The 25,399-nt window shown below is 43.5% G+C and overlaps 1 protein-coding gene across 1 annotated transcript in view; it reads left to right on the forward strand.

Moving 5' to 3' along the window:
* The window catches only part of LOC130369308 (histone H3-like centromeric protein A), a 38,745-nt gene that overhangs the window by 3,913 nt on the left and 9,433 nt on the right, over nt 1-25,399 (forward strand). Inside the window, exon 2 of the mRNA XM_056574402.1 lies at nt 10,624-10,815. Coding sequence (XP_056430377.1) covers nt 10,635-10,815 — 181 coding nt within the window. The 5' untranslated portion in view covers nt 10,624-10,634. The remainder of the gene's footprint in view (nt 1-10,623; nt 10,816-25,399) is intronic.

A 25,399-nucleotide genomic window follows, 5' to 3' on the forward strand; every position in this document is an offset into this window, starting at 1 on the left:
TACTCTGGTAACCTGGTAATTGGTTCTAAAGGCACCAAAATGTCATCCAAAAATAGGAAAAAGTGATGATTGAAGAAAAATTAGTAGATAACTAATATAGATAAAGCAAGTCCTTACATATAAAAGTAAGACAGATCTGCTGGGAGCTGTAAATCACTGTCTATGTCAGTGTTTCCCAAGCAGGGAGCCTCCAGCTGTTGCAAAACTACAACTCCCAGCATGTTGTAGTTTTGCAATAGCTGGAGGCTCCCTGCTTGGGAAAGACTGGTCTATGTAGTAGGGATCGACCAATATCGATTTTCTTATCATGCCCGCGCGTCCTCCTCCTCGATGCTCCGCTCCACTCGGCTGTTGCTATGGGCGCACGCACAGGACGTCAGTGACGTCCCTGCGTGCGCTACCTCCCGGCGGCCCTGCGTTTTTAAAGTTTACACGGGGCCGCAGAGAGGTAACAGGGACATCCTTGTGTCCTGAAGAGATCTTTCGGGACACAGGGATGTCCCGAATGGGCTGGTGGCGAACTATGGGCATGTGCCCACAGAGGGGGCTCGGGTGCCACCTGTGGCACGCGTGCCATAGGTTCGCCATCACTGGGATAGGGGATACGTTTTTCACTACTGGACTACCCCTTTAAGGCCAATTTTACTATTGCATTTTTTGCTTTTTCCACCTCGCCTTCTAAAAATCGTAACTCTTATTTTTTCATCCACAGACTAGTATGAGGGCTTGTCTTTTACGCGACCAGTTGTCCTTTGTAATGAAATCATTAATTTTACCATAAAAAATACTATGTGTGGAGAAATTAAAAAGAAAACCGCAAATTTTGGAAGGTTTCGATTTCATGCTGTCCAATTTATGGTAAAAATGACATGTGTTCTTTATTCTTTGAGTCAATAAGATTTAAATGATACCCATGATTGCATACTTTTAGATTATTGTTGCACAAAAAAAAAGTAAACTTTTTAACCAAATTAGTCCTTTTAAAATATCTCTATTTTGACAACCTATAACTTTCATTTTTCCTTATAAGCGGCGGTATGAAGGCTCATTTTTTGCACGGTGATCTGTACTTTCATACCACATTTGTGTATAGAACGTTTTATAATTTTTATTAATTTCTTTTTTAAATAAAATTTGACAAAAAAGCTGCAATTTTGGACCTTTTTTTAATGTTCACGCCCATTCACTGTATGGGATCATTAACATAATAATTTAATAGTTCGTACATTCACGCATGTGGTGATACCAAATATGTTTATTGGGGGTAAAATAGGAAAAAGGGACATTTTACATTTTTATTGGGGAGGGGATTTGTCAAGTTTTTTTTTTTACTGCTTTTTATTTTTTACACTTTATGTCCCCATAGGGGACTATTTATAGCAATCATTTGATTTCTAATATTATTCAGTGCTATGCATAGGACTGATCGGTGTTATCGGCGATCGTCTGCTTGATCTCAGACTAGAGCAGAAGAAGGGGGTGGAGGCAGGTGAGGGGACCTCTGTCTGCCTTGTTAGCTGATCTGATCCCTGTGGCTGTGCCGCAGACGATCAGATCAGCATAAAATGTAGCCGCGCTGCCGCAGATGCCGTGATCTATATTGATCACGGCATCTGAGGGGTTAATGGCAGACATCCGGGTGATCGCGAATGTCGGCCATTACCGTTGGGTCCCTGGCTGCTATCAGCAGCCGGGATCTGCCGCACATGACCCGTTCATCCCTCTGATGCTCGTGGTCATGTACAGGACGTAAATGTACGTCCGGGTGCGCAAATTAACTCCACACCAGGACGTACATTTATGTCCTTGGTCGTTAATGGGTTAAAACACATACATTAACCCCTTCCATGATAAAAGTTCATATCACCCCACTTTTCACATGTTTCATATAAAAGCATGTAAACAAGATAAGAATAAACCTAATTGGTATTACATCATATATCCTGTAAAGTCAATGGCGTTAACGTAAGAAAATACCAAACTTAGAATTGCATTTTTTCAGAACAGAAAAAATTAAGTTAAAAGCAATCAAAAAATCCGATCAATACTAAAATGGTACCGATACAAACAGCAGATGGCAATAAAAAAATACAAATTTTAAAAACATTATAAACTTTTTAGTAACACATGACTGAAATGATACAAATGTGGTATTGCTGTAATCAAGTCGACCTAAAATATCACAATAACATGTTTGACCACAAGGTGAAGGGCGTAAAAAAAGGAAACCCCCAAATTAGCCAAACTACATTTATTCACGTCCCAATTTATTTTTATTTTTTCGGAACATATGTTAGGGAAAAATGAAAGATGTCATTACAGTTGGTCCTGCCAAAAAAAAAGCCCCATATGGGTCTGTAGAGGGAAAAATAAAACAGTTATGGTTATTATAGGGGGGGGGACTAAATAAACTAATAAAGACCTTATTTACTTGCTATTTTGGTTAAAATTCCTTTGTGTACTAGGACAAGTAGATTGTGCTCCGATTAGAGTGTTAACCCCTTATATAGTCTTTCTGTGTCACGTGTGGTGGGTGAGGCTGACGTGATAGGGTCCTGTGTACATTTATTTGTGCGCTCTGCTATGGTGCCACCATGACCAGTATCGCCCTTCATTCCCGGACAGACCACTGGAGAGACAAGGTTGCTATGGTCAATTGCTATTCAGTCTGGTTGCTATGGTGAATGGCATCACTCTTCCTCTACTCAGGTTTTGATAAATTTTCCCAGTGTTCTACTGTATTTCGTACAGGTGAACATTTCCAATACAAGGCTGGTGATGGAGAGATGCACCGTGGGGTTTAGGGGAGCTGGTACTAGAAATACCACTCTTACGTTGTCACATGACTCAACTCCACTGACCGCCTAATGGTCTGCTGCAAAGCCAGTCACGTGATGTACCTTCTGAGCAAAGTCAGGTTGTGAGGCAGCAAATAAAAACCTTTGTCTCGCTGCATTCTGACCCCAATAACTTTTCTTTTTTTTCATTTATAAGACATGACAGGTGTGATTGGTGATTTTATTTTTTTGTTTGTTGCCGTGATCTGTAGTTTTTACCGGCATCCTTTTGGGGTAGATGGGACTTTTTGATCATTAAGGCATTTACCATGTGAGGATCAATAATATTATATTTGAAGAGTTTGAAACCTTTGTACGTGAGGAGATATCAGATAGAAATGTTAATTTTATCTATTGTTTTAGTTCAAAAAAGGAGAAAGGGTGAGATTTTTAATGTTTTTTTTTCTTCTATAATATAAAAAAGGGAGAGAAATGTGTTTTTATTTTTTTATTTCTAATAGTGTATTTCTAATAGTGTACTTTTAAACCTCCAATCTCCTAGTACAGCCTGTGTAGAGCAGGAGATCTCAGTTGTACCCACTTTGTGATGATAGCGATAAGATCCTTGACAGGACTGACACCTCAGATAACCTCTTGGTGCTGCAGTTGCTACAATGTCATCTAAGGGGTTAACCTATAATAAACACCAGGCACACACCGCGTGTGGAGTGGGCTCAGCTTCTGCACCATATCACCCCTCTACACTTACCGGATCCTAATTGGTTGCTATGGATGACTGCTCCATTTTGCCTTTGAATCAGTTTTTACCCCTTCCCGACCCATGACAGACATGTACGGCATGGGTTGGGTGAGCGGACATGGCACGGGCCCACGGGTCTCTTCCCCGTCATAACTGGGAGATGGCCACTGCTATCAGCAGCTGTCACCTGCCGGTAATGACGGACCGCGGAGATCGCTCCGATGTCTGTCATTTAACCCCTTAAATATGGACCCATTTTTTACCTTAATGACCAGGCTCTTTTTTTTTTTTTTTTTGACACGTGTCACATTAAAGGAGTAGTCCAGTCCTGAAAAATGTATCCCCTATCCTAAGCATAGGGGATAAGTTTCAGATTGCGGGGGGGAGGGGGGGCATGTGTTGACCACTGCACAAAGCATTTTTATTAAAAAAAGTTTTTTCCTATGGTGTTCACTGTGCGATAAAAGTGATGTTATACTTATTACAGGTTAAATTATGCTGCAATACATTTGTACTGCAGCACAGTATGACCTGATCAGCTGCAAACAGTACAGCCTGTGGCTGGATTCCACAGGCTTCCGTAGCTAGCAGACAAGAGGTCATCATCTGACCACCTGCTGCCATAGCAACCAACGGCGACCTGCGATCTTATTGCAGCGCCGCTGTTGGTGAACAGGGGGAGCCCCCTTTTAACACCATACATTCTGTGATCACGGCATCTGTGGGGTTAATGCTGCTGGGACAGGCTTGATCGCGGCCCCGGCAGCTGCGGCGGGTCCACGGCTGTGATTGACAGCCAGGTCCCGCCAGCGAACTCCTAAGCTGCCCGCGTGGACATATGCATACGTCACAGTGCGCGAACATGTCGGTTGCTGGGACGTATGCATATGTCCTATAGCTGGAAGGGGTTAACTGATAAAATGCCGTAGTCTGTATAGAACACAGTGTTTAAACATTAAATGCTGCTGTTCCCTGGTGTCTAGTGGTCCCATAGCCCCCACCGCGAAGTAATCTACGGGTTGCTAGGGAAGCCCAAGGCCTTACCTGGTCTGTGTCTTCCCTGAATGTGTGATTGCTTAAGGCAGCCCTTAGCAATCGAGCACAGATTTCATGGAGCAATGCAATAGCATTACATTGATCTATGTAAGCCATCTAATGATGGCCAAAAAGTGTGTTGGAAAAAAAATGTTTTTAAAAATAAGATTTAATATATTGTCCGAATTACAGTGATCCCTCAAGTTACAATATTAATTGGTTCCAGGACAACCATTGAATGTTGAAACCATTTTAATGGAACCTGGTAATTGGTTCTGAAGCCACCAAAATGTCATCAAAAAATAGGAAGAAGTGAGGATTAAAGAAAAGTAAGTTGATAACTAATATAGATAAAGCAAGTCCTTACATATAAAAGTAAGAAAGAGCTGCTGGTGCTGTAAATCACTGTCTATGTAGAGGACAGGAGCTTCTTGGGATTTTCCCATAGCAACCAATCACAGCTCTGCTAATGAGCTTTGGTAATGTGAAAGCTGAGCTGTGATTGGTTGCTGTGGGAAAATCCCTCCACATTTTCTCTCAAACAGATGGATAAATCTGGGCCAGTGTCCTAAAAAGTAAAATGGAGCTGCCCTCACCTGGTGTCCAAAGGAGCAGCTAACTGTGGCATAGGTTAAAAGTAGTAGAGAACATGTAATACCTCCCTGTACTGTAGGAGGCGCTACCAGACAGGATTTCAGTGCATACGCTTCAGTAATACAGGTGTTTTATGAGTGAATTGCCATTCTAATTGGTTGGTTCTTCCAGCCACTTAGATGTTTCGCAGATCTAGACTGTCCGTAGCATTGTATGCTGAGTCTGGTCTCAAGTTACAATGGCCCAGAGTGTACAGGGTGGGCCATTTATATGGATACACCTTAATACAATGGGAATGGTTGGTGATACTGACTTCCTGTTTGTGGCACAATAGTATATGTGAGGGGTTAAACTTTTCAAGATGGGTGGTGACCATGGCGGCCATTTTCAAGTCGGCCATTTTGAATCCAACTTTTTTTCAATAGGAAGAGGGTCATGTGACACATCAAACTTAGTGGGAATTTCACAAGAAAAACAATGATGTGCTTGGTTTTAAAGGGGTACTCTGGTGCTTAGACATCTTATCTCCTATCCAAAGGATAGGGGATAAGATGCCTGATCGCGGGAGTCCCGCCGCTGGGGAACCCCGTGATCTTGCACGCGGCACCCCGTTTATAATCAGTCCCCGAAGCGTGTTCGCTCTGGGTCTGATTACCGGCGACCACAGGGCAGACGGCGTGTGATGTCACGCCTCCGCCCCCGTGTGACGTCACGCTGCGCTCCTCAATGCAAGCCTATGGGAGGGGGCGTGACACAACCATAATGTGGTGGTGCACCAACTTTCTGGAAAAACTCAGGGAACGTGCCGGGTCCGGGCATTCCTAGATGAACAGTTTCCTGGAAAGTGGATTGGTCATCGTGGGCCAGTTGAATGGCCCCAAGGTCTCCCGATCTGACCCCCTTAGACTTTTATCTTTGGGGTCATCTGAAGGTAATTGTCTATACTGTGAAGATACGAGATGTGCAGCACCTGAAACTACAGATACTGGAAGCCTGTGCTAGCATTTCTCCTGCGGTGTTGCTATCAGTGTGTGAAGAGTGGGAAAAGAGGGTTCCATTGACAATCTAACACAATGGGCAGCACATTGATCATATTTTATAAGTGGTCAGAAACTTGTAAATAACTCATGAAAGAATAAAGTTATGTTAAAACCAAGCACATCATTGTTTTTCTTGTGAAATTCCCAATAAGTTTGATGTGTCACATGACCCTCTTCCTATTGAAAAAACAAAAGTTGGATTCAAAATGGCCGACTTCAAAATGGTCACCACCCATCTTTCCCCCAAGTTTCCGCCCTACCTCACATATACTAATGTGCCACAAACAGGAAGTTAATATCACCAACCATTCCCATTTTTATTAACCCCTTAACGACGCAGGACGTATATTTACATCCTGCGCCGGCTCCCGCGATATGAAGCGGGATCGCCGCGCGATCCCGCATCATATTGCGTAGGTCCCGGCGCTCATCAACGGCCGGGACCCGCGGCTAATACCACACATCGCCGATCGCGGCGATGTGCGGTATTAACCCTTTAGAAGCGGCGGTCAAAGCTGACCGCCGCTTCTAAAATGAAAGTGACCCGGCTGCTCAGTCGGGCTGTTCGGGACCGCCGCGGTGAAATCGCGGCATCCCGAACAGCTGACAGGACACCGGGAGTGCCCTTACCTGCCTCCTCGGTGTCCGATCGGCGAATGACTGCTCCGTGCCTGAGATCCAGGCAGGAGCAGTCAAGCGCCGATAACACTGATCACAGGCGTGTTAATACACGCCAGTGATCAGCATGAGAGATCAGTGTGTGCAGTGTTATAAAAAAAAAGTGTTAATAAAGGTCATTTAACCCCTTCCCTAATAAAAGTTTGAATCACCCCCCCTTTTCCCATAAAAAAAATAAGTGTAAAAAAAAATAAAAATAAACGTATGTGGTATCGCCGCGTGCGTAAATGTCCGAACTATAAAAAATATATAATTAATTAAACCGCAAGTCAAAAAAAGCGCATTTTTTGGTCACTTTTTATACCATAAAAAAATGAATAAAACGTGATCAAAAAGTCCGATCAAAACAAAAATCATACCGATAAAAATTTCAGAGCACGGCGCAAAAAATGAGTCCTCATACCGCCCTGTACGTGGAAAAATAAAAAAGTTATAGGGGTCAGAAGATGACAATTTTAAACGTATAAATTTTCCTGCATGAAGTTATGATTTTTTCCAGAAGTGCGACAAAATCAAACCTATATAAGTAGGGTATCATTTTAACCGTATGGACCTACAGAATAATGATAAGGTGTAACTTTTACCGAAATATGCACTGCGTAGAAACGGAAGCCCACAAAAGTTACAAAATGGCATTTTTTCTTCGATTTTGGCGCACAATGATTTTTTTTTTCCGTTTCGCCGTGCATTTTTGGGTAAAATGACTAATGTCACTGCAAAGTAGAATTGGCGATGCAAAAAATAAGCCATAATATGGATTTTTAGGTGGAAAATTGAAAGGGTTATGATTTTTAAAAGGTAAGGAGGAAAAAACGAAAGTGGAAAAACCCTGAGTCCTTAAGGGGTTAAGGTGTATCCAAATGGCCCACCCTGTATGTTGAAACCATTGTATGTTGAGGACATTGTAAGTTGAGGGATCACTGTATTAAATTGTTTCTGATCCTGCATGGTGAACAGAAAAAATTCCAAACACCAAAATTGCTGATTTTTTGTTACATTACAACCCAAATAGAAAGTAATAGAGTGATCAAAAAGAACGAACTACACAAAAGTACTGTTAAAGAGTACCTGTCATCAAACCATATTTTCTAAACTAACTTGGATTATATTCCCTAACTTCTCCTAACATGCCTCCTCCCCTTAAATTTTTTTTCCAAGCTTTAAAGGGATATTCCAGGCAAAACCTTTTTTTTATATATCAACTGGCTCCAGAAAGTTAAACAGATTTATAAATTACTTCTATTAAAAAATCTTAATCCTTCAAATAGTTATTAGCTTCTGAAGTTGAGTTGTTGTTTTCTGTCTATCTGCTCTCTGATGACTCACGTCCCAGAAGCTGTGCAGTTCCTATGGGGATATTCTCCCATCATGCACAGCTCCCGGGACGTTACATCATCATTGAGCAGTTAGACAGAAAACTTCAGAAGCTAATAACTATTGGAAGGATTAAGATTTTTTTAATAGAAGTAATTTACAAATCTGTTTAACTTTCCGGAGCCAGTTGATATATAAAAAAAAAGTTTTTGCCTGGAATACCCCTTTAACTAACTCTGTAACATACTTATCTCCTTGCTCACAATGTGTGAGAGAAAGTGGGCGTTCCCCAGCAGGCACAACGTCATTGGGAGCTGAGCATCGCTATGCCCCTTACGCACTTGCCAGGCCAGGAGGAGACCAAACTAACGGTTTGACTTGTGGCAGGGAACGCTTTGCTACATTTCCAGAGACCTTATCTGTATTTTGGATAGCACCCCATGATAGGATCCACATTTGTTTAGGCCTTTCAGCTAGCTGGACGTTGGGTCAGGTGTACGGTGCTGGACTGGCTCTACAGTGTTTGTAGAAAATTTTTTGCTTGCGCCATCTTTTTCTTCAGCTATCTTCCGGCGGAATAGCGGTCACAATACCGGATGCAGAGAATCCCATTCAAGTGAATGTTATGCTTCCCGTTGGGCTCCGTCACACTAAGGAAAAATAAAAAAGCCTTAACGGCCGTTTGTGGCGGAGCCCAGCGGCAATGTGAAAGTAGACTTAGAAAGTAAGTAAGGAAAAACGTGAGCCAGAAAAAAAAGATTTTCCTGGTTATGAAGGGGTTAAAAATCTCCCTCAGATAAATCTAGAGTAATACAAGCTTTGGCTATCAGGTGTCACTGTTATTTATGCTTTTGTCTACTATATCTCAACCCTTTCCCTATCTACATCTTACAATAATCCTCGGGATCTCAGAGTAAAATCTAATACCTTGTCTCTTCTCACACAACAGTCTTTCTTAGAGAGAAGCTGCAGCTCCCTCCTTCCGTACCGTAATATTACAGATTGTGGTTACTGTTACTGAGGAGGCTTCAAAACATTTGCATAGTGAACTGCTTCACTGCAGTGTCAAATACCAAGCTGGTGCGCTGTGTGACTCTACCCTTAGGCAGACAGCTTTACTATGTTCCCTTTACTCCTTCTAACCTCATAGTTGTAGCCCATTGGTAGCTGGCATCTATGGCGGCATTGGGGAATGTTAAAGGAAAACTGTCACCCGTTCACCCACACTAAACCAGACACACCAAGTTATAGCGCGGGTGAACAGGAGACCGATGCAGGGTTTCTGACCTATATACATACCCTATATGAAGGACACACTTGAGCCTGCACACCACGCCAAGGTTTCTCAAATCGTGCGGGACCTATCAACTAACCTACCTGGCCAGATAAATAAAACCAGGAACCATATTACGGCAGCCATAGACCCGACTTGCAGATTGCTCCTCAGTCACCTCCAGTGTGACTCTAAGCACACATACAATGGGAGGGAGTAGACAAGCTACAAGCCCCACCCTGGTTGGTTCATTTATAGCAGGCCTCACAGGTGAAACCCTAATGCTACCCAGCAAGATGAAAGGGTGCATTAGTATAAGCCTTAAGCAAAGACATAACGGCTTATATTTGCATGAACATGGTTATTGCAGGAAAACTCAACCCCAAGTGCAGTTGTGCACCTTTGCTGGGGCGGAGGTCCTGCATTTGTAAACCGTTGCTAAGGGCGATCCCCAGCAAAAATTGGATACAATGGAGGATGCCTGCAAACGGTCACAAGTACCACAATGGCATCCTGACACCAGATAAATGTGTATATACGTACCTGCATTCCGGCACCCGCACTATAACCTGGTGTATCGGGTTAAGTGTGGGTGAACGGGCATCAGTTTTCCTATAACTGCCTGAATTATGTTCCCTCATCACATCCATTAGTTTTATTGCAACCACAGCTCCTCATATATAAACCCCAGCCACCTACAGTATGATGCTGCAGTTGAGGCATACTGAGGATTGTAGTTTTATGCAGAAATTTTTTTTTGCTTATTATCATATTTTCTCATGGAAACCACATTGGGTAGCCAGGACATAAATTATCCCTATTGTATTCTATATGGCTAATCCACAACTAAAACGGAGGCAAAATCTCTAACACATGAAAATCCACATCAGAAATCCAAGAGTCATTTCTGACACTAATACCCTACAGAAAATATATCTACATACAGGGCTTTATTTTGTGTATACATTCACTTCATGTGCTCTGTTACAGTCATCTCAATCACGTCATTGTGGGGTATTTCATGTGTGGGTTTTTTCTGCATGCTTTAGCGGTAGACATGAGGTTGGGAGCACGTGTCCTCTCAGTGTAACCTATTACTGATTTAGTTAAACTGTCCCTGAGTCTTACATGGCTGTACTTGTGTCTTAACAGATCTTTTCATAATGAAAGTGCCTGAAAAGCCCGCCTCCCGGAGCAGGAAGTCTAAGGCGCCACGGAAGAGGACTGCGGAATTGCCACCGCCACCACCAAAGAGACCTAGAGCCTCAGCAGCACCAAAGGAACCTAGAGCTTCGGCTTCACGGCAGAATCCTGGTCCGTCTCCCCGATCTGCGCGCACTACTGGTAAACAACTCAGCCCTGGTGCTACCCCCTCAACTGGAGAGAATGAGAAACAGCTGTGCTCCATGGAGAGGATGAAAACACTAATATCACCATCACCTCTGAAGGGTTAATATAAGTAATCCTTGCAGACCCCCTCCATACAGCTCTATGGGAGAGGCAGGGATGCACGAATGCTGCATATTCACCTCTCTCATAGAGATAAATAGAAGGGGGGGGGGTGTCGTCCGGGGCATTCTGCTGCGGCTGACACGCCTCCTGGACGGGGGGGGGGGGGGGGGCGCAGCAGAGCCAGGGCCTCATACAGGAGATCATGGGGGGTCCCAGTGTTCGGACCCCCCACCATCAGACTCTTGTGTCTAATTCTGCAGATCTCCTTTAATTATAATTAAACATGACAAAAAGGACATATAACACATTAAAAACTATTAAAAAGCTTCCACCAGCCTTACTCCACATCCAGGGGGCACATGCACCCCCAACCTCTGGTGCCCGTCCCATGTTGTAACTATACGCCTGAACAGAGAGTGTACAGAGATTTCAACAGGTGAAACACAAGAAAAGTGGGGGCTTACAGTATCCATAGGATATGTGAAATGGTGAACCAAAGTAGGGCATGTAGGTAGTACATTCTGTTCCTATCTGAAAGTGCAGGCAGAAATTTAAAAAGTATTTAAAAGTATTACTGCATACAACGTACCGTATTTTCCGTCGTATATGATGACCCCCAACTTTTACAGTTAAAATATAGAGTTTGGGATACACTTGCCATATAAAACTACCCCTCTACTGTGATACGGTACCTTACCATAGTTACCCCACACTAGGTTGTCAGCATAGTTCCCCCCACATTAGGTTGTCAGCATAGTTCCCCCACAATAGGTAGTTAGCATAGTTCCCCCACAGTAGGTTGTCAGCATAGTTCCCCCCACATTAGGTTGTAGTTCCCCCACATTAGGTTGGCAGTATAGTTTCCCCCACATTAGGTTATCCGCATAGTTTCCCCCACATTAGGTTGTAGTTACACCACATTAGGTTGTAGTTACACCACATTAGGTAGGCAGAATAATTACCCCCACATTAGATTGTAGTTCCCTCACATTAGGTAGGCAGTATAATTCCCCCATATTAGATTGTAGTTTCCCCCCACATTAGGTTGTAGTTCCCCCACATTAGGTTGGCAGTATAGTTTCCCCCGCTTCAGGTTGTAGTTCCCCCACATAAGGTAGGCAGTATTGTTCCCCCACATTATGTTGGCAGTATAGTTTCCCCCACTTTAGGTTGTAATTCCCCCACATTAGGTTTTCAGCATAGTTCCCCCCACATTAGGTTGTCAGCATAGTTCCCCCACAATAGGTAGTTAGCATAGTTCCCCCACAGTAGGTTGTCAGCATAGTTCCCCCTACATTAGGTTGTAATTCCCCCACATTAGGTTGGCAGTATAGTTTCACCCACATTAGGTTGTCCGCATAGTTTCCCCCACATCAGGTTGTAGTTACACCACATTAGGTAGGCAGAATTATTACCCCCATATTAGATTGTAGTTCCCCCACATTAGGTAGGCAGTATAATTCCCCCATATTAGATAGTAGTTTCCCCCCACATTAGGTTGTAGTTCCCCCACATTAGGTTGGCAATATAGTTTCCCCCACTTAAGGTTGTAGTTCCCCCACATAAGGCAGGCAGTATTGTTCCCCCACATTAGGTTGGCAGTATAGTTTCCCCCACTTCAGGTTGTAGTTCCCCCACATTAGGTTGTCAGCATAGTTGCACCCCACATTAGGCTGTAGTTCCCCCACATTAGGTTGATAGTATAGTTTCCCCCACATTAGGTTGTCCGCATAGTTGCCCCCACATTAGGTTGTAGTTACACCACATTGGGTAGGCAGAATAATTACCCCCATATTAGATTGTAGTTCCCCCACATTAGGTAGACAGTATAATTCCCCCATATTAGATTGTAGTTTCCCCCCACATTAGATTGTAGTTTCCCCCCACATTAGGTAGGCAGTATAATTCCCCCATATTAGATTGTAGTTCCCCCACATTAGGTAGGCAGTATAATTCCCCCATATTACATAGTAGTTTCCCCCCACATTAGGTTGTAGTTCCCCCACATTAGGTTGGCAGTATAGTTTCCCCCACTTTAGGTTGTAGTTCCCCCACATAAGGTAGGCAGTATTGTTCCCCCACATTAGGTTGGCAGTATAGTTTCCCCCACTTTAGGTTGTAGTTCCCCCACATAAGGTAGGCAGTATTGTTCCCCCACATTAGGTTGGCAGTATAGTTTCCCCCACTTTAGGTTGTAGTTCCCCCACATTAGGTTGTCAGCATAGTTGCCCCCCCACATTAGGCTGTATTGTTCCCCCCACATTAGGTTGGCAGTATAGTTCCCCCACTTTAGGTTGGCAGTATAGTTCCCCCCTCAATGTGTTGGCAGTATAGTTCCCCCACATTAGGTTGTCTGTATAGTCCCCCCCACCACATTAGGTTGGCAATATAGTTCCCCCACATTAATCAAAAAATCCCATAGACTTGAATGGGATTTTTTAACGGACGTTTTTAAGGGTTTTCTAAACGGGACATTGTAACTGGTCTTTAAAGGGTACCGATGATAAAAAATAAAAAAATAAAATAAAACTTTTTATATATTAAAAATCGAATCCTAATGAATAACTTTCTAATTGCTTTTAAAGGGTAGCTCCCACCAAGTACTATATAATCTAATATGTCCCTACCTAGTAGTAATCTAGCCCTACCTGGCTTCAAAAAAATGTTTAATCGCTTTAATAGAGCAGATTTAGTGCTTCTAAATCTGCTCTATAAAGCAGGGCAGGAAGCAGCGCTTCCCAGCAGGCGTGACGTCACTGATGCCCTGCTGGGCGCTTGCTTCCGCCCTCACATCGTCTATGCATGAGTGTTTTATTTATCTAATAGAGAGTCTCAGGGTACGGGAATAGATTTAAAAGCCTCGCACGCGGCTAACGTAGTACTGCGCAGGCACAGCACTACGCAAATAGCGTAGGGCTAACTTAGGCAGCGCTAGGAGCCTGGCGTTAGCCCTACGCTATTTGCGTAGTACTGCGCATGCGCAGTACTACGTTAGCAGTGCGCAAGACTTTTGAATCTGTTCCCGTACCCTGACAGGGACGGGAAACAGAGCCGCGCTCAGCATTCTTGTGACACCGCTAGTGGGCACAGGGACCCCGCTAGCGGTGATGGTAGCGGGGCCGTGCTTGTTTAAAATCACTTTTTTTAATTAAAGTATATTAGAGATATGTTGTAGTACTTAAGTACTACAACATATCAATTTTTTTACTTAATACAGTGCCCATTTAATAAAAAATTTTGGATCCCTTCATGTGTACTTTACGTTTAAAAAATTCACCACTAGGGGTCTCCCTAGCATTCCTGGATTAGGCTTTCTTTTAAGGGGTATATTGCGGAACACAATTTGGCCCCTATCCACAGGATAAGTATCGGAACACCCCACATTATTTCCTTAACTTTTTTTCTTTTTACCACAACATGTACTCCTTTAGGTTCGAGTATATAGAGAAGACAATAGGCCTCACCTTTTTTGTAGAACGGCCTGTGCACAAGGTGCTAAGCAGGCTTACAACCCTTAAACATACAAGAAAGGAGTTTGTCCTTAGTTATACATTATATAAATATACATTAATGTGAAAAAAGGACATACATGTTAAAACTGCTAGCATTTTAAGTACAGAGAGTGTACAGAGATTTCAACAGGTGAAACAGAAGAAAAGTGGGGGCTTACAGTATCCATAGGATATGTGAAATGGTGAACCAAAGTAGGGCATGTAGGTAGTACATGCATTCTGTTCCTATCTGAAAGTGCAGGCAGAAATTTAAAAAGTATTTGAAAGTATTACTGCATACAACGTACCGTATTTTCCGGCGTATAAGACGAACCACAACTTTTACAGTTAAAATATAGAGTTTGGGATATACTCGCCGTATAAGACTACCCCTCTACTGCGATACAGTACCTTACCATAGTACCCCCCCCACTAAGTAGGCAGCATAGTTCCCCCCACAATAGGTTGTCAGCATAGTTCCCCCACATTAGGTTGTCAGCATAGTTCCCCCCACAGTAGGTTGTAGTTCCCCTACATTCGGTTGGCAGTATAGTTTCCCCCACTTTAGGTTGTAGTTCCCCCACATTAGGAAGGCAGTATAGTTCCCCCACATTAGGTTGTCAGCATAGTTGCCCCCACATTAGGTTGTAGTTACCCCACATTAGGTAGGCAGTATAGTTCCCCCATATTAGATTGTAGTTCCCCCACATTAGGCAGGCAGTATAATTCCCCCCTATTAGATTGTAGTTTCCCCCCACATTAGGTTGTAGTTCCCCCACATTAGGTTGGCAGTATAGTTTCCCCCACATTAGGTTGTCAGCATAGTTGCCCCCACATTAGGTTGTAGTTCCCCCACATTAGGTTGTAGTTCCCCCACATTAGGTAGGCAGTATAGTTCCCCCATATTAGATTGTAGTCCCCCCACATTAGGTAGGCAGTATAATCCCCCCCTATTAGATTGTAGTTTCCCCCCATATTATCTATAGGCTGTCAGGGCATGCTGGGAGTTGTAGTAGCGAAACAGCTGGAGGCACCCTGTGTAGATAAACTATAAGTTAGTGCCATGCGGCGCTACGGCGCTAGCCCGTTCCCTCCGTCAAAGCCCCCCCATACCCCGTTCCCTCCATCATAAATGTCCGAACTATAAAAATATATAATTAATTAAACCGCCCGGTCAATGGCGTATGCGCAAAAAAAATTCCAAAGTACAAAATAACGTATTTTTGGTCACTTTTTATATCATGAAGAAATGAGTAAAAAGCGATCAAAAAGTCTGATCAATACAAAAATGGTACTGCTAAGAACTTCAGATCACGGCGGAAAAAATTAGCCCTCATACCGCCCCATAGGTAGTAAAATAAAAAAAAGTTATAGGGGTCAGAAGATGCCAATTTTAACCTGTCCAGGACCCATGTAGTACCTATACGTCATGGGACCCTGGTAGTTAAGGACCCATGATGTACATGTATGTCCGTGGGAATTTCGGTCCCTGCCGCGAAAATCCTGGATTCACTGAAATTGACTATTTCAGTTATTTTTTCAGTGACAGTTTTGACAATCTGATGGTGGAGCAGACGAATCTGTATGCCAGGCAGTTCATCGCCCACCACCCTGATTCTTTTTTGGCCAGGTCCAATGAATGGTACTCCATTGATGCAGCAGAAATGAGGACATTTTGTGGCTTCTTGCTGCATATGGGCCTGGTCAAAAAAGCCAAGTGTCAGACAGTACTTGAGTGGGGACATCCTATACAAGACCCTGCTTTACAGTATGGCCATGACACGGAAGCGGTTCGAGGCCATTTGAAAATGCCTTAATTATGCAGATAATGCGGCATGTCCACCCCGAAGTGATCACGCCTATGACCGGCTTTACAAGGTGAGGCCAGTCATCGATCACTTTGGGGCCAAATTTTTGGAGGCCTACGTACCGCTCAGGGACCTCTCTGTAGATGAGTCTCTTATCAGTTTTAAGGGGAGACTCAAATTCAGCCAGTATATTCCCTCAAAGCGGGCGCGGTATGGCGTGAAGCTTTATAAACTTTGTGAGAGTACCTCCGGGTACACTTACAAGTTTAGAGTAGGGATCGACCGATATCGGTTTTTTAGGGCCGATAGCCGATAACTTATACCGATATTCCGGTATAAGTTATCGGCTATTTAACCCCCTGCGACACCGCTGCAGATCATTGATTTAAAGCGGGCGCTTTAAATCAATGATCTACTGTGGCTTTTGCGGGGCCATAGACCGCCGCCGCCACCCGCTTCTCTCCCCTACCTGTCAGGGTGGTCCGGGCCATCCATCGTTCCTGTAGTGTCCGGGGGCGTTCCGGGTGGAGGGTGGTCCGGTCCGGGCTGTCCTTCTTCTCCGGCGGTCATCTTCTCCACTCCGGGCAGGCTCCGGCCTAGTACGCTGCATAGACGTCGCTGCGCAGTGACGCCCGTGCGCAGCGACGCACCTGACGTCACGGCGTAGCGGCGTCTATGCAGCATACTAGGCCGGAGCCTGCCCGGAGTGGAGAAGAAGGACAGCCCGGACCGGACCACCCTCCACCCGGAACGCCCCCGGACACCACATGAAGGAAGGATGGCCTGGACCACCCCCATTACGGGTAAGTTTAATTTTTTTATTGACTCGGAGGGTGGGGGAGGGGCCCGATCGGTATAGTGGTATGGGAAAAAATCCATACCGGTATACCGCCTAGCATCACGGTGGGGAGTGCGACGTGGGTCGGGGGTGCGGTGCGGCGGGTCGAGGGGGGTGGCGGTCGCGGTGCGGGGGGGGCGGGGCATTATCGGCTTATCGGCAAGATAATTGCCGATACCGATAATGCCCAAAATCGTGATTATCGGCCGATAATATCGGCCATACCGATAATCGGTCGATCCCTAGTTTAGAGTGTATGACGGACGAGATTCCCGTATTAAACCCCCAGATTGTCTCCCCACTCTGGGTGTCAGCGGGAAAATCGTTTGGGACCTTATGTACCCATTGCTGGATAAAAGTTACCACGTGTATGTGGACAACTTTTATACCAGCATCCCTCTGTTCACATCCCTTGCCGCCAGATCCACGTCTGCTTGTGGGACTGTGCAGAAAAACCAGAGAGGCCTCCCTCTAAATTTTCTGCAGACACCTATCCCCAAGGTTGAGTCCCATGCCCTTGCCCATGAAACCTGTTGCTGGTCAAGTATAAGGATAAGAGGGATGTCCTTATGCTGACCACTATTCATGGTAACGGCAGCTCACCTGTCCCTGTGCGAGGTACCACAACAACGGTCCTCAAGCCCGATTGTATTCTGGACTACAATCGGTATATGGGGGGAGTTGATCTTTCTGATCAAGTCCTCAAGCCATACATGGCCATGCGGAAAACACGTGTATGGTACAAAAAAGTTGCGGTCTACATGGTACAGGTTGCCATGTACAACTCTTTTGTACTGTCCCAGTACGCCGGCAACACAGGGACATTCCTTCAGTTCCAAGAAGAAGCATTTTTTGCAATTCTGACCACTGTCACTTTAAGCATTAATAACTGGGACGCTTTTACTTTTCATTCTGATTCTGAGATTTTTTTTTCGTGACATATTCTACTTTATGTTAGTGGTAAATTTTTGTCAATACTTGAATCATTTCTTGGTGAAAAATTTCAAAATTTGATGAAAAAATAGAAAATTTAGCATTTTTCTAACTTTGAAGCTCTCTGCTTGTAAGGAAAATAGACATTCCAAATAAATTATATATTGATTCACATAGACAATGGGGGAGATTTATTAAAACCTGTGTAGAGGAAGAGTGGTGCAGTTGCCCCTAGCAACCAATCAGATCACTTCTTTCATTTTTAAAGAGGCCTGTGAAAAATGAAAGAACTGATATGATTGGTTGCTATGGGCAACTGCACCACTCTTCCTCTACACAGGTTTTGATAAATCTCCCACAATATGTCTATATTTTCATCATAAAGTTGACATGTTTTTACTTTTGGAAGACATCAGAGGGCTTCAAAGTTCAGCAGCAATTTTCCAATTTTTCACAAAATTATCAAAATCTGAATTTTTCAGGGACCAGAAGTGGATTTGAAGGGCCTTCATATTAGAAATACCCCATAAATTACCCCGTTATAAAAACTGCACCCCTCAAAGTATTCAAAATGACATTCAGAAAGTTTGTTAACCCTTTAGGTGTTTCACAGGAATTGCAGCAAAGTGAAGGAGAAAATTCAAAATCTTCATTTTTTACACTCGCATGTTCTTGTTGACCCAGTTTTTGAATTTTTACAAGGGGTAATAGGAGAAAAATCCCCCCAAAATTTGTAACCCAATTTCTCTCGAGTAAGGAAATACCTCATATTTGTATGTCAAGTGTTCGGCGGGCACAGTAGGGGGCTCAGAAGGGAAGGAGCAACAATGGGATTTTGGATAGTGAAAATTTATGAAATGGTTTTTGAGGGCCATATCACATTTAGGAAGCCCCTATGGTGCCAGAACAGCAAAAAAAAAACACATGGCATACTATTTTGGAAACTACACCCCTCAAGGAACATAACAAGGGGCCCAGTGAGCCTTAACACCCCGCAGGTGTTTGACGACTTTTCGTTAAATTCGAAAGTGTAAATGAAAAAAAAAGTTTTTTTCACTAAAGTGCAGTTTTTTTTCCCAAATTTACCATTTTTACAAAGGGTAATGGGAGAAAATGCCCCCCAAAATTTGTAACCCCATCTCTTCTGAGTATGGAAATAGCCCATGTTAGGGCGTAAAATGTTCTGCGGGCGAACTACAATGCTCAGAAGAGAAGCAATCACATTTGGCTTTTGGAAAGCAAATTTAGCTGAAATGGTTTTTGGGGGGCATGTCGCATTTAGGAAGCCCCTATGGTGCCAGAACAGAGAAAAAACAAAAAACGTGGTCTACTATTTTGGAAACTACACCACTCAAGGAATGTAACAAGGGGTACAGTGAGCCTTAACACCTCACAGGTGATTGACAAACTTTCGTTAAAGTGGGACGTGAAAATGAAAAATTAGATTTTTAACACTTAAATGCTGGTGTTACCCAAAACACTTCATTTTCACAAGGAGTAAATCAGAAGAAATTGCGTTAGAAATTTTGGGGTCTTTTTCTCCTTTTACCTCTTGTGAAAATGAAAAGTATGGGGTAAATTTTTGACACACTAACATGCTGGTGTAGCCCCCAACTTTATCTTTTCATAAGGGGTAAAAGGAGAAAAATCCCCCCCAAGATTTGTAACGCAATTTCTCCCGAGTACGGAGATACCCCATATGTGGCCCTAAACTGTTTCCTTGAAATACGACAGGGCTCTGAAGTGAGAGAGCGCCATTCACATTTGAGGCCTAAATAAGGAATTTGCAATAGGGGCGGACCCGGTTACAAGGATGGGGCTTGTCTCCACCAAAACCCTACAGAAGTGTTTCCCAAACAGGGTGCCTCCAGCTGTTGCAAGACTCCCAGCCTGCCAGTATAGTCTGTTTCGTCCGGCAATACTGGGAGTTGGGGTTTTGCAACAGCTGGAGGCTCTGTTTAGGAAACACTGCCGTATGAGACGTTTTTCATTTTTATTGAGGGGGGGGGGGGGGGGTAAGGGGGTGTATATGTAGTGTTTTACTTTTTATTATTTGTTAGTGTAGTGCATTGTTTTTAGGGTACATTCACACAGTCGGGGGTTCACAGTAAGTTTTCCGCTGGAAGCTTGAGCTGCGGCGGAAAATTTGCCACAGCTCAAACTTGTAGACGGAAACCCACTGTAAACTTGCCCGTGTGGATGTACATTTAACCTTCAGTTGTTTCAAAATGACAACTCCTAGAATGCACTGACAAACCATACATGCTGGGAGTTGTAGTTTTACAACAGCTGTAGGCACACTAGTGGGGAACCACTGAGTTAGAAAACAGACTCTAGCTCAGTGATTCCAACCCGTGTGCCTCCAGCTGTTGCTAAACTACAATTCCCAGCATGTACAGTCTGTCGATGCATTCTGGGAGTTGTAGTTTTGCAACAGCTGGAGGCACACGGGTTGGAATCACTGAGTTAAGAAACAGACTCTAGCTCAGTATTTCCCAACCAGTGGCCTACAGCTGTTGCAAAACTACAATTCCCAGCATGGCCAGACAGACAGGGATGCTGGGCATGTAGTTCTGCAATATCTGGCCCTTCAGATGTTGCAGAACTACATCTCCCAGCATGCCTGGACAGTCTGGGCATGCTAGGAGTTGTAGTTATGCAACAAGTGATGAAGAACAGTTTGGAGACCGCTAAGTAGTGGTCTCCAAACTATAGCCCTCCAGATGTTGCAAAACTACAACTCCAAGCATGTCCAGACTGTCCAGGCATGCTGGGAGTTGTAGTTCTGCAACATATGAAGGGCCATATATTGCAGAACTACATGCCCAGCATCCCTGGCTGTCTGGCCATGCTGGGAATTATAGTTTTACCATATAGTGGTCCCCAAACTGTGCCACTTCAGATGTTGCAATACTACAACTCCCAGCATGCCCAGATAGTCAGTGCATGCTTTAAGTTGTAGTTTTGCAACATCTGGAGGACCACAGTTTAGAGACCACTAAACAGTTGTCTCCAAACTGTGGCCCTCCAGATGTTGCAAAACTACAACTCACAGCATGCCCAGACAGCCTTTGGTTGTGTGGGCATGCTGGAAGTTGTAGTTTTGCAGCCTTTAGAAGGCCACAGAGAAGATCACTTACCACGATCTTCACTGCAGCCTTCTGCACGCTGCACTTTCCGGCCGCACTCCTCCTGCGTCAATGCCGCTGCTGCTCCAGGATGCCGCCTCCGCCGGTCTGGGTAAGCCAGCCATGCTCCCCCTTCACCGCCTGTGTTACCCCCCATCAACCCTCCACCCTCAGCAGTCATCCCGGTCCGATCACTGCTCGGTGAGTGGCGGTGATCGGAAATACGGAGGGCGTATGGATACGCTCTCTGTCCTTAAGTGACGGGACGCGAGGGTGTATGCATACGCCCTCCGTCCCCAAGGAGTTAAAAAATGCTTCAGGGAGTATCACACTTCAATTCAGTACTAAATTTTCCCTATTCATTTTAATTTCCCATAATTTGACTTCAATGTACCAAGTCCAGAGTATATCCCAAATTTTAACCCCATAAAACCACTAAATTGCCCAAAAACTCTTTTATAAAAAAAAAAAAAAAAAAAAAAAACCTGATAAGACCTCTGGGGGTATTTTTTCCAAAAATGGGTCATGGGTCACTGAGTCACTATCATCGGGGACTGTTTATGTTGCATCAAATGCGCAGCGCTCTCTCCACCTGTGCGGGGTGCACATTTGAGGCAACAGGTTTGGGACGGCCACACACATCACATTCCCAGAATGATGATTCAGAGCATAGGGTTTGGGGTGGGCATATTTTTTAGTTTGGCTGTGCTCTGAGTCATCATTCTGGGAGCATAACCTTTTTATGATTTTGCATCCCACTGTACCCTATTTTAGTTATTTAGTGTACCCCATGTAATGCCCCTTGAGGGGGGGTCCCACTGTTCTGGCTCCATAGGCAGCAAGCTCAAGGCCCCTGAATGCGCTCCTGCTCCTCTGAGACCGGTGTGCACGCTGTTAATGCCTAGATATGAGGTATGTCCTTACTCCAAAGAAATGTATATACAAATTTACAGTGACATTTTCTCCTTTTACCACTTATGAAAATGAAAAATTTGGGGTAACCCCAGCATTTTAATGTAAAAAATCAAATTTTTCCTTTTCACATCCCACTTTAATGAACATTTATCAAACACCTGTGAGGTGATAAGGCTCACTGTACCTTTTGTTACATGCCTTGAGGAGTGTAGTTTTCAAAATAGTATGCCATGTGTTTTTTTTTCCGTACTGGCATCATAGGGGCTTCCTAAATGCGACATGCTCCCCCCCCATTTCAGCAAAATTTGCAAATGTGACTCCTTCTCTTTTGAGCAATGCACTGCGCCAGCAGTGCACTTGACGTCCACACATGGGGTATTTCCATACTCGGTAGAGATGGTGTTACAAATTTTGGGGGCATTTTCTCCTATTACCCCTTGTAAAAATGTAAAATTTGGGGGAAACCAGCAAAAAAAAAAAAATCATTTACACATCCAACTTTAACGAAAAGTCGTTAAACACCTGTGGGGTGATAAGGCTCACTGTACCCCTTGTTGCATTCCATGAGGGGTGTAGTTCCCAAAATAGTATGCCACGTCGTTTTTTTTCCCCTGTCCTGGCACCATAGGGGCTTCCTAAATGTGACACGCCCCCCAAAAACCATTTCAGCAAAATTTGCTTTCCAAAAGCCAAATGTGACTCCTCTTCTGAGCATTGTAGTTCGCCCGCAGTGCACTTGACGTCCACACATGGGGTGTTTCCATACTCAGAAGAGATGGGGTTACAAATTTTGGGGGGCATTTTCTCCTATTACCCCTTATAAAAATGTAAAATTTGTGGGAAAACCAGCATTTTAGTTAAAAAAAATTCAAACCATTTACACATCCAACTTTAACGAAAAGTCATCAAACACCTGTGGGGTGTTAAGGCTCACTGTACCCCTTGTTACCTGCCTTGAGGGGTGTAGTTCCCAAAATAGTATGCCATGTGTTTGTTTGTTTTTTTGGTTTATTTTTGCTGTTCTGGCACAATAGGGGCTTCCTAAATGCAACATGCCCCCCAAAAACCATTTCAGAAAAACTCACTCTACAAAATCCCACTGTGGCTCCTTCCCTTCTGAGCCCTCTAGTGCACCCGCCAAACATTTGACATACACATATAAGGTATTTCCTTACTCGAGAGAAATTGGGTTACATATTTTAGGAAGATTTTTTTACCCCTTGTAAAAATTCAAAAACTGGGTCTACATGCCAGAGTAAAAAATGAAGATTTTGAATTTTCTCCTTCAATTTGCTGCTATTCCGGTGAAACACCTAAAGGGTTAACAAACCTTTTTAATGTCATTTTGAATACTTTGAGGGGTGCCGTTTTTATAATGGGGTCATTTATGGGGTATTTCTAATATGAAGGCCATTTAAATACACTTCAAAACAGAACTGGTCCATGAAAAATTTCAATGAAAATTGAAAATTTTTTGAAAAATTTGAAAATTGCTGCTATACTTTGAAGCCCTCTGATGTCTTCCAAAAGTAAAAACATAGAATAAAAAAACAGCAGGAAGCGCTCCCTAGTGCGATACCGCAAGGTGTATAGGTAACGCAGAATGTAGATGTGCGCTTACCAGGAAGGGTTGTACTGCGTCCAAGTACAACCATGGATCAGAGTGCATGAAGTGTAGAGTTCCAGCAGCTGCTCCACCTTTCACAGATAAAGATCCAATCCAATTTCCTCCAATATAGGCAGTCAGAGAGGCGCTTGAAACCAAGGTAAGAGTAAAACTTTTACTTTATTCCCATAATGCAACGCGTTTCGCGGAGGTTCCGCTTCATCAGGCATGAGAACTAGAACACGGTGTACAGTTTATATAGGGAGAATCCTTAACCCTTTCAAGAGGGAGAAGGATTCATCCTTTACAATTTAGACTTAGACTGATATTAATTGCATCTAGAACATTGCAAGAATGGACACTAAAAATACATACTGAAATCAAACAAAGATATACATATGATCAATAACCAACATCTCAATAAGACAATAGGTCATACAAAAGGATATATATATATATATATACATATACAGTGGTCCCTCAACATACGATGGAAATTCGTTCCAAACGAGCCATCGTTTGTCGAATCCATCGTATGTTGAGGGATTCGTGCAATGTAAAGTATAGGAAGCTGTACTCACCTGTCCCGCCGCTCGCGATGGGGTCCCCGCCGCTCGCGATGGTGACCCCGGGCCTCCGCTGGGCTCTCCTGGTCTTCTCCAGACCTCTGCTCTCTTCTCTGGTCCTCTCCTGGTCTTCTCCGGTCCTCCGCTATCTTCCGCAAGGCCTTACTGGGCCTGCGTAGCGACGTCATTACGCCGCTGCGTACGCCATTCCTATTGGATGACGTGCGCAGCAGCGTATTGAAGTTATCGGAGAGGGCCGAGAAGACACCGGAAGACCAGCGCTGGACCCGGAGGGCACCCCGGAACATCTTGGAGGGGTAAGTAATACTCACCGCACCACACGGGGAACATTAAGCTGCTATCCGGCAGCAGCTTAAGCATTTTGCGCTGCCGGATAGCACTTAATGCGATGGCCCCGACATAAAAAAGCATTGTATGTCGATGCTGACATCGACATGCGATGGCCTCTGAGAGGCCATTGTATGTCGATTTGATCATATGTCGGGGCCATCGTAGGTCGGGGGGGTCACTGTACATATAAAAAAGATTATATATAAAATAATATAAAAAAATATATAAAAATGTGTATATATAAAAACATGTACTTATACACTATAAAAAACTATGATAATAGTATTAACCATAAAAAGGAGCAAAAAATATGTCTAAACGGGCATTTTCTAATGTTTCATTAAGACCATCTGGAACTAACGTGGAAAGAATAAAAATCCAAAAAGCCTCCCTGTTATTAACTTAACTTTCCCAATCGAATCCAAAGATTAAATAACAGGGAGGCTTTTTGGATTTTTATTCTTTCCACGTTAGTTCCAGATGATCTTAATGAAACATTAGAAAATGCCCGTTGAGACGTATTTTTTGCTCCTTTTTATGGTTAATAGTATTATCATATTTTTTTATAGTGTATAAGTACATGTTTTTGTATATACATATTTTTATATATTTTTATTTTATATATATATATATATATATATATCCTTTTGTATGACCTATTGTCTTATTGAGATGTTGGTTATTGATCATATGTATATCATTGTTTGATTTCAGTATGTATTTTTAGTGTCCATTCTTGCAATGTTCTAGATGCAATTAATATCAGTCTAAGTCTAAATTGTAAATGGTGAGGATTCTCCCTATATAAACTGCACACCGTGTTCTAGTTCTCATGCCTGA

This window comes from Hyla sarda, chromosome 1, assembly GCF_029499605.1.
Source record: "Hyla sarda isolate aHylSar1 chromosome 1, aHylSar1.hap1, whole genome shotgun sequence".
NCBI lineage: Eukaryota > Metazoa > Chordata > Amphibia > Anura > Hylidae > Hyla > Hyla sarda.